Source organism: Scheffersomyces stipitis, chromosome 4 (assembly GCF_000209165.1).
Source record: "Scheffersomyces stipitis CBS 6054 chromosome 4, complete sequence".
Lineage (NCBI taxonomy): Eukaryota > Fungi > Ascomycota > Pichiomycetes > Serinales > Debaryomycetaceae > Scheffersomyces > Scheffersomyces stipitis.
Genome location: NC_009044.1, coordinates 1,686,288 through 1,701,065, shown reverse-complemented (window position 1 = coordinate 1,701,065; position 14,778 = coordinate 1,686,288). Strand labels below are relative to the sequence as shown.

The 14,778-nt window shown below is 40.2% G+C and overlaps 7 protein-coding genes across 7 annotated transcripts; 4 read left to right on the top strand and 3 right to left on the bottom strand. All coding sequences in view use genetic code 12, as the record gives it.

The window, feature by feature from the left end:
* Positions 1 to 169: 169 nt before the first annotated feature.
* Positions 170 to 1,210, top strand: PICST_31791 (hypothetical protein; the record flags this gene model as incomplete). The annotated part of the gene is made up of 1 exon (XM_001384595.1): positions 170 to 1,210. The coding sequence occupies one exon, from the start codon at positions 170 to 172 to the stop codon at positions 1,208 to 1,210; it is 1,041 nt and encodes a 346-aa protein (XP_001384632.2).
* Positions 1,211 to 1,466: 256 nt separating this feature from the next.
* Positions 1,467 to 1,922, bottom strand: PICST_31790 (hypothetical protein; the record flags this gene model as incomplete). Its single annotated transcript, XM_001384243.1, has 2 exons — positions 1,467 to 1,555; positions 1,640 to 1,922. 2 exons carry the CDS (start codon positions 1,920 to 1,922, stop codon positions 1,467 to 1,469), a joined length of 372 nt encoding a protein of 123 aa, XP_001384280.2.
* A 326-nt stretch (positions 1,923 to 2,248) lies between these two features.
* PICST_59570 (hypothetical protein) lies at positions 2,249 to 3,502 on the top strand (the record flags this gene model as incomplete). Its single annotated transcript, XM_001384594.1, has 2 exons — positions 2,249 to 2,631; positions 2,653 to 3,502. 2 exons carry the CDS (start codon positions 2,249 to 2,251, stop codon positions 3,500 to 3,502), a joined length of 1,233 nt encoding a protein of 410 aa, XP_001384631.2.
* A 513-nt stretch (positions 3,503 to 4,015) lies between these two features.
* On the top strand, positions 4,016 to 4,925 carry RPL31B (60S ribosomal protein L31). The gene is made up of 2 exons (XM_001384593.1): positions 4,016 to 4,085; positions 4,569 to 4,925. Exons 1-2 carry the CDS (start codon positions 4,032 to 4,034, stop codon positions 4,854 to 4,856), a joined length of 342 nt encoding a protein of 113 aa, XP_001384630.1. The 5' UTR covers positions 4,016 to 4,031; the 3' UTR covers positions 4,857 to 4,925.
* Positions 4,926 to 5,825: 900 nt separating this feature from the next.
* Positions 5,826 to 8,438, bottom strand: APE2.1 (alanine/arginine aminopeptidase; the record flags this gene model as incomplete). The annotated part of the gene is made up of 1 exon (XM_001384242.1): positions 5,826 to 8,438. The coding sequence occupies one exon, from the start codon at positions 8,436 to 8,438 to the stop codon at positions 5,826 to 5,828; it is 2,613 nt and encodes an 870-aa protein (XP_001384279.2).
* Positions 8,439 to 9,395: 957 nt separating this feature from the next.
* PEX6 (peroxisomal assembly protein) lies at positions 9,396 to 12,932 on the top strand (the record flags this gene model as incomplete). The annotated part of the gene is made up of 1 exon (XM_001384592.1): positions 9,396 to 12,932. One exon carries the CDS (start codon positions 9,396 to 9,398, stop codon positions 12,930 to 12,932), a length of 3,537 nt encoding a protein of 1,178 aa, XP_001384629.2.
* A 282-nt stretch (positions 12,933 to 13,214) lies between these two features.
* Positions 13,215 to 13,652, bottom strand: MDJ2 (mitochondrial chaperonin of the DnaJ family; the record flags this gene model as incomplete). Its single annotated transcript, XM_001384241.1, has 1 exon — positions 13,215 to 13,652. One exon carries the CDS (start codon positions 13,650 to 13,652, stop codon positions 13,215 to 13,217), a length of 438 nt encoding a protein of 145 aa, XP_001384278.2.
* Positions 13,653 to 14,778: the final 1,126 nt, after the last annotated feature.

Sequence of the window (14,778 nt, the reverse complement as noted above, 5' to 3'; positions counted from 1 at the left end):
AATTATAGGTATCCTTTCAGCTTATAGTATCTATCATTCTAACATATCTGTTGATATCATATCAGATTTCTTCAGTTGTCTCTGTCATCGTCATATAGATCAGAGACACCCTTCATAGTCATACTAGCATCTAGCGTTTGGTCTTATCTGTTCTACCAACGCTCTAGATATGGTGGTGATTCACAACTTGTATACCTGCAACGAACCATCTTCATCCACAACCACCCAGCACGGTCACATTCCTATATTACGTAACGCCGTGTCGCTGCCAGATATAAGAAGCAGAGCAAAGAAGAAGTCCTCGCCGTTGAAAAAAGAAATCAGCAACTCGAAGCTGTCAAAAAAGGTTGGATTCTTCAAGAAAATCTCCATTGAGTGGAACCTACTTTTGTTTAAACTCAGGTCGATTCTGGAAGAAGTGTTCAACACTGACGAACTTGTTGACGATCTCTTTGTAGACGTAGAAAACGACGACACTTTAGATAGACTCATTAAGTCCAACAAGGGATACAACTCAGCTAGCGAAGCTTTCCTTGAAGGATATAAAAAGTACAAGAGCTTGGACCGCATGGCCGCTATCCACTTGAAGAACGAAGAAGTCAAGTCTTCCACGACCTTCGTATCAGATAGCAATCACAACAAGATGAGTTGTACGTTGCAAGATTTCATACAGCAAAGTGCAGGCAACAGCAATGTCAACCTGGATATGAACTCTAGAAGTCCACATCCAGATATTCCAATAGAATTAGATGTCGATAGCGACAGAGAAGATGGCATGGATGATGAATCAGAAGAGGAAGGCGAAGGATATCTCAACGAAATCAATTTCCGTGATCTTGACCTCTGCAAGTTGAAGCAGGAGTTTGAAATCCACGCGAAGAACGAATCGCCTGCTATGGACAGCGGTTCATCACGTACAACTTTGCATATGAACCTTCAAATAGACAACATTGGTACTTCACTCTGGGAATACCGCCGTTCCAAATGGCTTGCAAATGACGATCCCCAAAAGGTTGAGAAGCGTCTTCGCAAGCTGTCCATCAGCCACATACCCCGTGACTTGTATGTTAAGATATACAACAACTTGGTAGATAAGGGTCGTCTTCTCAAGAACGAGAAACGCATCAATCTCGAGGACTTGGTCAAAATCATCAACGCCGGTTGGATTGCGGAGGAGAAATGGGAGAGAGCAGCAAGAGGCTTGCCATGAGTCTTTTGTGAAGATTGCTACTCTTATAATTGGCTAGCATATCGTCATCTTAACGTTTTAATGTCTTAAATTCTGCTAAATTTCGTACAATAGTAGCAATATAATTAATACCTACGATAGTAATAACTTCATATTTGTAGTATATACTATTTACAGTTTGAAAATCATCTTTCAATAGTATACATAATAAATAGTAATATCACTTCGAAAGAGGTTGTTGTATTATATCTAGTGTACATTCGTTAGTCGTTATGACTTATTGGTGGTTCTTCACCAACTTCAAAGTCTGTTCTAGAATACGCAAATCCTGGTCAATCAACTCTGAACGCGATTGAAGCACATCTACTAGAGCATTCGTACGGGTATTGTGATTTTGTGTGTGTTTGCCAGTAGTATGATGATGAGGATGATGTTTTACCTGGAGTAGACTATTGCAATCATCAATAAGAATTTGAAGCCGTTTCTTGGATCGCATCAACTGATCAAAACTGGAAGCAATGCCTTGGTTCAACTGCTTATCGATTTCGTCATTAAGCTGATGGATCGTGGTGATTTTATCTATCAAAGTTGAGGTGTTGGGTCCATTTGTAGAATTGGACTTGATGAGGGAATAGAAGGTATTGGATAGCTGTTTCGAATAAGCTGCCGATTGTCGCAATTGGGCAATTTGGTTATTTTTTGCCAGCTGAATAAGTTCAGTATGTGAAGTCATCGAAATCGACCCTTGTAAGAATTATGATTAATTGTCCTTTAGTGTTAAGCTGAGTTGGTTATATGGGGTTGATCTTTCGCATATATTATCACGTGAGTTTCTCGAATTAGTCTGTTAACTATGGAGTAGATAAAGATCTCACCCCTCTACATTCTTGTGTACAAAGGAAATCGTACCGTACCATTAATCACTATTATACTATACAATTCTAGACATCCCATCCTATTATCCGTTCTACTCCAAACCTTCAATTCAATTTTCAATTCATTTTTTATTAACTCTCATCAATTCTGGCGATTTTCCACTGATTAATTAACGGTTTCACAATGTCTACCCAACACCTTTCCCAAGATTCACTCTTTGTATGTCCTCCTACTTCTCCTCCACTGCTGAATACCTCAATTCTTCATTTGGTGAAATCATTACAGTCCGAGTCAATCGGACCCAACTACGCTTCGTTGCTTGACCAGACTTACCATCTCATACGGCATCCCGGATTTTCGCAGAGCCAGCTTCTCCGGCTCTGGCATCTTCGTCTAGTTCTCCATTTGTTCAACAATCGGCTCAATTACGCTAAGAAGGAGGCCATAAACTTGAACAACGCCTTGTATTTGCACGAGAACAACAATGCTGTCCCGCCCAATTCCGCTAGTTTAGCGACGTCCGATTCAGCTTCTACTACTGCTTCGGCCACAACCAATGTTAGCCGGTCCTCATCCTTGTCTTCGAGTTTAAACACAAATAACTTAACGCCAATCTACCCATTGCCCAAAAACAACTGGGCTCTCATAGACTACGACCTCTTGATCTTGCTTTTGCGCTTGAAATCATTGCCTAACTTGAACTTGATAAATGAGATATACAAACTAAACTACCAGTTGCGACTCAAAAGCTCCAGCGAGTTGAAACACAAGCTTATCAATCTCAGCTACGACATCGTAGTTGTCCTCTTGATAACGAAAAACTATTTGTCATTACTCAACTACTTGATCAACTTGCGCCAGGAATTGAAACTCTTACCTAACCCAGACGAACACTACCAGCAATACTTGCTGAACGTAACACTATTAATCATAATTGTGGAAACTTTGGTGCTCAACCTTCGTCGAAAGTCTACTCCCGACACGAACGTAGAGGAACTTGTAATCCCGAAATACAAAGATAGCTACGAAAGTGAAGTCCAGCCCTTCACCAAAAATTCCTTGCTTCACTCCATGCAAACCTTGCAGCCAACGATTCCATCACAAGATTCTGAAATTACTGAAACACCCGCAGCCAGTGTATATGTCAAGCAAGATATCACGCTAGAAGAGCTCGTGGACTCGGTCATCAATGGATCCGTTACAACCCGTATCATCTGTTCTACCTTAGGCTTGTGGGAATTGTGCAACATCTTCCCTCACTTCAAACTTGAATCCAGCGAAGACGGAAAGCTACAATTTCTCAGCCGTAAAGAAAAAAGTGACGTCTCCGAGGAGCAACTCCAAGAATTCGACCACGATCAACTCCTCGACTTAGCATATGCGGACTTGAATAATCATTGGTACAAATACATCTATAAGATATACGGGCTAGAGTAGTGATTGCAAAATAGGTACAGATATAGTTGGGTCCAGATAGCATCTCTAGAGTTATCAATTCCTACTTTTTGAATGGTTCGAATGGTTTTCATTTCACTACACCCACACGGTATATGTTTTATATATATGTATATAAATTCATGAATTTTAAAGTGTTATAATCTGTGACGATAAGCCCTTGTTTGCAGCCTATTATTGGTGCAGTGTGAAAGAGACAGTCCCACCTCACTGATCTTGCCAGTTTGCTTAGGGCTCAGCCCTCAACTGTTACATACCTCACGTGTCTGTTTCTCTAATACTCGACTGCACATACCACCATCAGTTTCGCACCTTACTATTAGTGCACGTGATGTGCTTCCCTTGCCAGAAAGTCTTCACAAAATCGACTATGGAGATACTCTCACTATGGGAGTGCGAGAACTGCTACTGTGTGAGGGAAAATTTTTTTTCAGCTACTACTTTTCAAGAGTGCTGAAACTTCCTTTTAATTCTAGTGTTTGTATACCTTTACTAATAGCAATCATCCAAAATGGCTTTACAAGACGTTGTTACTCGTGAATACACCATCAACTTGCACAAGAGAGTATGTAAAGAAAGCTGCGGAAAGAAAGACGTTTAAATGGGGATTATCCGAAGACTGAAAAATTCCAGAATTATACTCCAAAATCCAAGCGAAGGCTCGAAGTCGATTAGAAGAACGTAATATCACCAAACTGAAAACATTATCAAAAGTCAATATTCAATATGAAGAATTAACGTGACAGAGAAGAAGAATAAAGAGGTCAGAACATTTAAGTTATTCATTCGTCTATGTCCATTCTATGCTGTAATGTGGAAATAGCAAAGTTTTAGAAACTCCAGCAGTAGTGTTCCATGGAAGCTCAGAACAGCATGTTATTATCAGACTTGTCATCCCATACATAGATGTCGTAAGCATCTTCCATTTGAAAATTTAGCCCAGAGAAGTATTCCAATAATTTCAAGCATATTATCAAATAGAAAAAGTCATTCTGATCCCCGTCTACGTCCAGCACATTATTTTCGAATTTTATACTAACCTATTTAGTTGCACGGTGTTCACTTCAAGAAGAGAGCTCCAAAGGCTGTCAAGGAAATCAAGAAGTTCGCTACTTTGCACATGGGTACCACCGATGTTAGATTAGATCCAAAGTTGAACGTCCAATTGTGGAAGAGAGGTGTTCAAGGTGTTGAAAACAGATTGAGATTGAGAATCTCTAGAAAGAGAAACGACGAAGAAGACGCCAAGGAAAAGTTGTTCGCTTTCGTTGAACCAGTCATTGTTCCAACCACCAAGGGTTTGCAAACTGTTGTTGTTGATGAAGACGAAGCTTAAGTTGAACTTCAAGTTAAGTAGTTTTTCATAAATAAGAAGTTTGTATAATAAATTCATAATCATTGTATTAGAAAAGAATGTAGAGCGAGTTTATATGAATAGAACGCAGCAGCACTGCCTTCAGTCAGAGATGCTGTACGATAAGAGAGCCTTTAGTCATGTTTTCACAGTGAATACGCCAGTTCATGTAGAACTTTAACATCAATATTCACAATTTACATCTGTAAATCTTCTACTAACCTACAAGTCTACACATCTTTGATTTGATTATCGCCATATATTACACATCGATTGTTGAGAATGCCAGCATTCTTCTGTATAAGTTAGTACAACTTCCATTTTAAATCAGATGGTTCCTCTAGTCTCGTGTAGTGAATATCAGTGTAACTATGACAAAAATACCAGATCATTGCAATAAAGCCATGCATTACCAAAACGGTAAAGACTTCAAGTAAGAGCTCTATGTTGGTATGAAAAAGAAAAAAGTATCATCATTAAAACACGCAGACAGCAGAAATCCATTTCTTCCTGAAACTTCTCGGAATTCTACATACCAATTAATGACAATCTTGCCTCTGTTGTGTTTGTCTTCAGGAGAACAGACTTCGATATTGTAGTTATTCTTTGGTACAGAAATTGTAGTAGTAAATTTTTCATTGGCTGTACACGACTCTGAACTTAATTTGGAGCCGGGTAACTTTTGCAGCATATAGAGAAGGGCCAATTGCAGCTGAAATGGACTTAGTTGTTGTTGATTGAGAATCTGAAAGAAACCCAAGTCTGTTCAAATTCACAAATTGGAGTAAGACTGATTGATTCGTTATGCTCTTCGGAGATTACTTTTACTTCCATGGGGAATTTTCAGCCTCCTTTTCATAAGATCTCGCCAGCATATATAGCACTAAGTTGTCTATAGAAGTTTAGGATCGAAGGGTGAACTAAATTGTATCCATTTCTTACTTATGAGATCTACTTGTCTATTGACAATCCTTCCACTTTGGACACAATACCATCGGAATAATGCAAGTTGGTTTTGAACCATTCCCTTAACTTAGAACCATCTCTTTCGACCCACTGCACTTTCAAGTCAATTCGTTCTAACGCCAGACGAACGGTCTTCTCAAAAACCTCGCCCTTATCAGCAAAGAAACTCTCAATTTCGTCTTTTTGATCCCTTGTAGCTAATCTTAACAAGCATGCGTTGACGACTTTGATATGTGTTTCTGAACCATATCCGAGCTTTTCAGCAATCGATTCCCAATCATTCCGCAAAAATCTCCAAAGAGTTGTGATACCTGTAGAATGATTTTTCAAAGCAGATAATGCAAACAATACATCCTGCTCATTTAGCAGATCTAGAACAAATTGCAAGAAGTTCTGCAATATGTCAGGCTTTGGAAATCGACCTAATGAAACCAACGCATCATCTGCAATGTCGTCATCATCTGCTTCCTCATAGATCTCCATCAATCTTTCATACTCTTCTTGCCCTCCGTATTTAGCAACACACTTGAAAATGACACCTCTTTGGTCAGCATTAACTGTGTTTCCGTCGTGTGTAAATGAAGCAAATTTTTCTCTACAGTATTTGATAACAAGTGGATCGCCATTACTATAGCCAGCAGAAAAGATTGTTTTCTTGAAATTATTCAATTCATAAGAATCTTTTTGGCTGATTTCAAGACTAGCCTGAATATGATTCCCAATTAGATTTCTCATAAATTGATTGATGCCTTCAAATATATTCCCATTGTCAAATATGAATACATCCTGAATATCAAATAAGTCATTAATTGCTTCATCCCAAACGTATGCGTCTTTTTCGCAACTCCATTGCTTAAGTAGCTCAAAAAAGCAAATAGTCAGTATATAACCGGATTCCGCCAATTTTGCACAATCGGCAAGTAAACCAATTCTGTCTTCGACGGATAGCTTTCCTTGAACTCCAGCTAAACCTAGTTTGGTCCACCTCTCTTCACTGTACGCAGTTCGATAAAACCCAACTTGGTCACTATTAACTTTGAAAAAGTCATCCTCAAGCTCTAATTCAAATATCTCTTCCTTTGATTTGAGTAAAATTTGATAACTTGGTTCTTTTGTAGTCCTGATATTTACAAAGATTGGAAATAAATAGTCATCATATTCAGTTACAGTCGGATTAGATATGAACCTCCTTTGGGAAATCTTTATCTTGTTATCATCCAATTCCTCAACAGTAACCTTCGGAAAACCAGCTTGTTTTATCCAAACCTCCATTGCAGATCCAACATCTATTCCGCTGACATCGTATAAACATGACCATAAATCCAGTGCGGTGGTAGCTTTCCAACTGAATGTAGACAAATATTTTACAACGCCTTCCATAAAAATATCCACTCCAAGCCATTTTGCAACCATCACTATTAATGAACAGCCTTTGGCGTATGAAATACTATCGTACCCTTGTTTGATATCCTCCAATGACGCAATTGGCATCTCTACTGAATGTGTCGTACTGAGAGCATCTGCTGTTAATGAATTTTGCAAGTCATAGACGAGATAATTTTGAAACGGCTTCCATTCGGGATAAAGGCTATCAATAGCATACCAAGACATCCAATCGGCGAATCCTTCCTTGAGCCAAAGGCTATCCCAGAATTTCAATGTCACAAGATTTCCAAACCATTGATGAGAAACTTCATGGAAAATAGTTGCAGCAACCTCGTACTTATTGTTGGTAGAGGTAGTATCCCTGTCTACCAAAATGGTTTCTTCCTTAAAGAAAATCAAGCCAAAGTTTTCCATGCCTAGTTTGGGAAAATCTGGAATGGCTACGAAGTCCAATTTTGGTAGTGGATAGTTGATTTTGAACTGCTTTTCATAAAATTCTAGGGCAGCTTCAGCAAGTTCAAGTGCATATAATGCCTTGTTAATTTTTCCGGGATCCGACCATACTCTTATTGGAATTCTCAGAAGTTTGGATTCTACATAATCAAATTGTCCGATTAGCAAGCCCACCAAATACGTTGGCATTGGTGGTGAGCGTTTAAAGACAACTTGTTTAAAGCCATTTTCAAGTGCGATTTCCTTCTCTACTTCCATATTTGACAAAGCCGTCAATTCACTTTTAACTATCAAAATGATCTCGAACTCGGCTCGCATGTCAGGTTGATCAAAGCACGGAAAGACTGTTCGGCAATCGATTGGTTCAAAATGTGTAGCTGCCACATATCGTGTTTTCTCTTCGTTTTCCTCCTCAATTGTGTAGGAAGACTGATATAAGCCAGCTATGTGATCGTTAAACTTACCAGCAAACTCAATAGATAACTCAACCAATTCATTCTTTGTGAACTTCGAATCGAACCTTAAAAACTCCCTATCAACAGACCAACTAATTGGTTTATTGCCAAGTCTGGCCCCCTGGACTTCTAGGTTGCTGCTATTGAGAACAATGAAATCGCAATCCTCATAAATGAAGATTTTAATGAGTACAGAGCCGTCGTATATTTGCTTCTCGACATCTACCTTGAGCTGAAGCGTATAAGAGCTGGGACGCACATGTTCTGGTAGTTGCAAATCGTTTATCGTACCTGATTTAGTCATTAAAACCTAGTTTAAGTCAAGGCATGAAACAGAAAAGAAAGGTGCAGAAATCGTCTCTTTTATAGATAGGTCTGTTTGTGGATTGGCACTGCAATTGGAAACTGTTATTATTCCCACTCTTTTTTGCTTCGACTGCCGCTCCTAATCTTCGAAGAAATACGACCAATCGGTCTATATTTACGCATGTGGCTTGTTCCATGTCGATATTGAGTCATACGAAGAGGACTAAAACATGCTTCCAAATGCGCAAGCCATTTTAGGCACGAATTTCACAAGCAATTTCATCAAGTAATAGGATCAATTCCTTTATTGTACGTCTTACGTCTTGTCGTTAACAGAGCCGTGTCTTGCAGTGGCATTCACAGCAGGATATTGCGCTTCCACAATTTCATACAATGCAATTTCGTACTCTGTGCACAACTTTGAACCCAGAGGCTAATTTGGTTATGTAAAGGCAAGTTGGTGAAGATACGAACATGATATACTCAAGTGGTGTAGTAAGGAAGTAGTTGAATTTTGGATTAGAGTTCGTGGCTTATTGTCTAGTGGGATTCTTATGGCTCCTGTGCAGTGGGAATATTGAAAGAGTTTTTCGCAGCCGATTAGTGTGTGAAAACTGTTTGCTTAATGTAATAAAGGGCTCATTATGGGATTATTTAACTCCAGAAAAGCAGAAGTAGACATTTCCAATATTGCAAACATACTCGTCATTGCATGGGCAAGTAAAATTATGTACACGATAAGTTTTGCAAGTGCAATGTCTCTTATGGTGCTTTCTTCACTCTTGTGCTCAAAGACTCCCCCACATTTTTTTCGCACAAGCTTCCGAGGATTGAAAAATTCCACACACTCCAGACTTCGAAAATGATCATATCAATTCGTAGCCTGCTATTCTGAATTCTTTTGTAGTTTTCTTTCTTTCGTATACTTTGATATCTGAAGGTCCCACTCTTTTCCATGCCGTCTGTCGTTTCGCCGATAGGAAAGCTTCCGCAAGCTTCGGTCACGGCCGTGGCCGATGTGTCCATAGTTAACGATCCAGAGTTGATGAGATACGATGCCTTGGAGTTATCGCTCGACTTGTTCAACAAGCTCTTTCCCGAGTCGATTGAAGAACCGAATCTCACAAACAACAGCAACGCCAATAACATTAGCAGCAACAAAGGCGACAACGATAAGTTCGTGTTGATCAAATTCTTGGGTGCACCAGATTACTTCATCTCGTTCAAGATCTACAAGATCTCGGACGTCAGCCACAAGCTGTCTAACTTAGTGAAGTTGATCAACAACTCCAACTTGACGAGATTCTCCAACGACAAGCTCACCTTGAACAGTGTCGTTATCCAGTCTATAGATATCCGTGATGTTCCCAGCTTGAGCTCAGTCTTTGTGTCTGTACCCCACGAAATCTACGCCCTCTTATCAAACAAATCGCAGTCAAGTATCAAGTCACAGTTCATGAATCAGTTCTTGCAAAGCAGCGGCAATGTAGTAAACGACAGCGACTACATCCGTTTAATAAACGGCAGAATAAAGCTCTGTGAACCTGTGTCCCAAGGTCTTTTGGACAGCAACACTACTATCATTTTGATTAACCAGAAAGAAGAAGACCTTGAAGATGGAGAACCTCTTGATGATATCGATCTCGACTACGAGCTTGAGGATGAAGACTTTTTTGATCAAGTAGAGGACAACTTGGACTTGTCGACTTACTTACAATCCAGATTGAAGTTTAACAAAAATTCTCCAGCAACTACTTCTCCCAAATTCCATGTCAGACCTTTGCCTGAAAAGCTCTCTGTGGACAGTCTTCCTCAGCAATGGGTCAAGGAGGATTCAGAGTTATACTTATTCATCAACTCGTCTGACTTTATAAGGTTAGGCTTCCCTGTCTTCAATGGAGATTTGATTAAGTTGAAGTATGGCACAGACAACTTCATCATTGTCCGTATCTTTACCTTCACGGAACCAAATTTGACTTTCAAACAGGGAACTATCTATGTATCGCCTATATTGTTGATCAATTTGGGCCTAATTGAAACATCCACTGTCACCTTTGAAGCAGTCCATGCCCAGGAAGGATCTATTTCAAGTGTCATTCCCATCGCAGACTCCGTCACCATATCTAGAGTGAGCTCGCAAATTACGATGGACAAGACATTCCAACGTACTTTCTTCTCGAGTTTGAAATCAACTCTCAGCAACCAGCTTAAATGCGTTAAGCAGGGAGATTTCTTCCCGGTCGTCATAGACTCTGTAATGTCCAAAACGATCTTTGACTATGAAAACGACGACATTGAGAACAGTAATGATAACAACGAAGATGGTGATGCACTTGATGTTATCCCTATAGGGGACCCAGACGCGGTTGCCTGGTTTAAGATTGTTGAAGTCAAAGGAAAGAGTGATAATGGCTCTGATCAGTTTATTATAGATCCAAACAAAACACTCTTGGTTTCTTCTGGAGTTGAGTTTGTCAAGTTGCCCAAGAACGAATTCTATCAGTGGTATAACTATATCAACTTGCCACCATTGTTCAATTTTATCGAAAAACCAGAGTTTAAGTATGCTAAGGAGTTCAAAAAAGTGTTGACTACATGTATGTCATCTAAGATAGCGTTGAAAACGACGGTGTTGTTGAATTCATTGAGTAGAGGAATTGGGAAGACTGCGTTGGTGAGAAATGTGGCTGTAGAATTAGGATTGAATTTAATTGAGTTGGATTGTTTCGAATTGTTGAATCCGGGCCAGGAATTGAAGACCATTGGATTGTTGAGCGGAAAGATCGACAAGCTCATTTCCAATGCACCAACAAATTCTAGTGCTTTCCATATGATTTACTTAAAGCACATTGAGAGCTTGTGTCCTCTGGCAGATGAAAATGACCAGAACTCCAGCATCTTTGCGTCGTTGGCATTGAAGATTATCCAGACTTTGAATGGGTACTTGAGCAACTACCCGAACTTGGCTATAGTAATGAGTTGTAATGATTATGATAAATTGAATGGAGACCTAAAGACTATCATCAAGTTTACCATTGATTTCTCGGTGCCTAACGAAACGGAAAGATTGGAAATCTTCAAGTTCCTTATTCACAATGAAAGGAAGAACATACTTGGAATTCACCACGAAATGGACGATATCAACTCGTTTCCATTTGTTATAAGAAAGGATATAAATTTCAAGACTTTGGCTTTACAGTCTGCTGGTTTGACTCCAAGAGATTTGATTTCCATTATTAAAAAGTCGAAAAAGTTAGCTCTAATTAGATTAACCAAGCTCTCTAAAGAGGTTGGTATTCCTGTTAGCAAATTGATTAGAATTGGTAATGGTGGTTTGATTAACTGGTTACCTGAAGATTTCAACCTGGCTATCAATGAGGCTCGTAACCAGTTCAGTGACTCTATAGGTGCACCAAGAATTCCCAATGTGAAGTGGGAAGACATTGGAGGTTTGGACTTGGTCAAGGATGAAATCTTAGATACTATTGATATGCCGTTGAAACATCCTGAATTGTTCAACAATGGTTTGAAGAAGAGAAGTGGTATCTTATTTTATGGTCCTCCGGGTACTGGTAAGACGTTGTTGGCAAAAGCCATTGCTACCAATTTCTCTTTGAACTTCTTTTCTGTCAAGGGTCCTGAGTTGTTGAACATGTATATCGGTGAGTCTGAAGCCAATGTGAGAAGAGTTTTTCAAAGAGCCAGAGATGCCAAACCCTGTGTTATCTTTTTCGATGAGTTGGATTCTGTAGCTCCCAAAAGAGGTAACCAGGGTGACTCTGGTGGTGTAATGGATAGAATTGTTTCTCAGTTGTTGGCTGAATTGGACGGTATGAGTAGTGAAGGTGGTGATGGTGTTTTTGTGGTTGGGGCTACTAATAGGCCAGATTTGCTAGACGAAGCCCTTTTGAGACCAGGAAGATTTGACAAGATGTTGTATCTTGGTATTTCAGATACGAATGAAAAACAGACCAAGATCTTGGAAGCTTTGACGAGAAAGTTCAAGTTACACGATAATGTCGATTTGGAAAAGATCGCTGAAAACTGTTCGTTTACCTTTACTGGTGCTGATTTCTATGCTTTGTGTTCTGACTCGATGTTGAATGCCATGACCAGAGTAGCCAATGAGGTGGACGTCAAGATCAAGGCATACAACGACAACTTAGCTAGTCAGGGTAAGGGAGAAATATCATCCAGATGGTGGTTTGACAATGCTGCCACAGAAGCTGACACCACTGTATTGGTGCAAATGGAAGATTTTGAAAAGGCCCAACGTGAGTTGAATCCTTCGGTCAGTGCTGAAGAGTTACAACACTACTTGAGAGTCAGAGAGAACTTTGAAGGAGGCAAGGATAAGGCGAAACAGCAGCCTCAGGAACTGCAACCTTTGCTGGAACAAGATCTTATTAATGGGTTTGCTGAGAATGGATTCACCATTGATTTCTCGAACCCAGGGGCCGGAGCTCCAAACGGAACTACTAATGGACACTAAAATAGCATTGATTGTATTTATTGAGCATTATATTCAAAATAAAATAAATCACGTAAATGAGTTCGTAGATTGAACAATATTGTTCTTCAAGATAGTAGTTACAGCAATCAGTTACAGCAATCAACTACAGCATTCGCTCAGTATTTGTATGAGCACTTCCTACAATTACAATATTAAAAATTACTTCATTTGATATAATGCATTCTCTATCTACTATGCACTTTGATGCTTTAAACTATATTACAGGAAGAGGTCATTAACTATGTACGGGAGAACCGGTCTCTATTTTTCGTTTTTGAACATATAACTATTGTCAAGCACGTATTTGGCCTGGTTGATCTTCTGACTCATATATTGGCTTCCATTTTTGTCCGGATGGTTGAGAATCATCAACTTTCTGTATCTGTCCCTAAGGAGCTTTTTATTAAAATTGACGATTTCGTCACCTTCTATACCTAGAATCAACAATGCTTCCAGCTCCGTCATTGGCTCGCTGAACGGCGCGTTAGGATAGTGGCTGCGGAGAAACCGAATATGGCTGAAGTTCGGGTCGGACTTGTCGAGTCTGGAATCGCCCTGATCGTCTACAAGATTGATATTGTTCAAGGACGCTATCATTTGCGGGGTGAGGAAGAGAAACTTCCGGTACGCCGCAATAGTGGACTTGGCCGTAAGTGCAAGCACCGTGGCACCGATTCCCACTATTATGGGAAGAACCATATGAACAGAATGAGAAGTTTGGCTGGGGCTAGAAAAGAGGAATGGGCCAGTAGCAGAAACGATGAAATGGATTCTGATATTGGGGCATGTGATTGACTACACGTGCTACTTATCGGCTGACATTCGTCATGTGCTGCGATTGCCCAATTTTCTCGCGTTGAGTGCGATTCTCCCCTCTTTTTGTTTTGGGCAGAAAAAAGTCCGAAAAGCCTAGACGAGAAAGGTCCGAACAAAGAGGGGGCTGTCTAGACTCCACGATGGAGCCTCAAAGAGATCGAGTCTACAACAAACATGTGGAAGTGTACACCCGAACGTCTCTAATGGCATTCGAATCGGGCGCTAGCGTCTGCTGACCACGTAGCCAGGTGATACCTATCAGGTGATGGCCCTAAAGTATGCGTCAGTTGATTGCCCCTCTTTAGAGTGAAAAATTTAATTACGCTGATTGCGGATCTGAAGATTGGGTACATCCGGGCTGGGGTCGGAAATCGCACCGGGGGCACACACAGAGATTAGCGAAGCAGAGATGAGCTGGAGTGAAGAGTGGAAAGTCAATCATGAACCAACGCTAAAGATGTTTAGATTTGCTGAAATGTCTTATGGAGATTCCAACGCATATACAGCGTAACTCAATGGAAACAGTTGTTGAATATGATAAGGGAGATGGATATATGCTGGAGGATTGGTTGTTCACGTGATCTCTATTGGCTCGTATCGGAGTTGGAGAGAGGAAGAGACAAGGAAAGGGTGGTATTGGGCGATTGGCTTTGGGAGGATGTCAATTGTAGAGTAGTGGTGCTGGAGTGATGTGGTTGTTGGAGTTATTGTAGACAGATCAGACATTGCTGTTCAATTGGAGTTTATGGAGTCAAAATGGGCGTGGTCGGAGTTGAATTGGTAGTGAGTGGAGAGATGAGATCGGTGAAAAATCCTGAACAGAACCAGCAATGGGAAGAGAAGCGATAGCACTACTAGATACCAATTTGCATGTCTCTATTACTATTCTACTATCAGATCACCTATCGTACACCTTCACCGTACACTGTCAAATCACCATATCTTTCTCCATGTATATATACCCAACCTACACACAATCCATCAACGTGCAATCATCCGGCCACCGGTC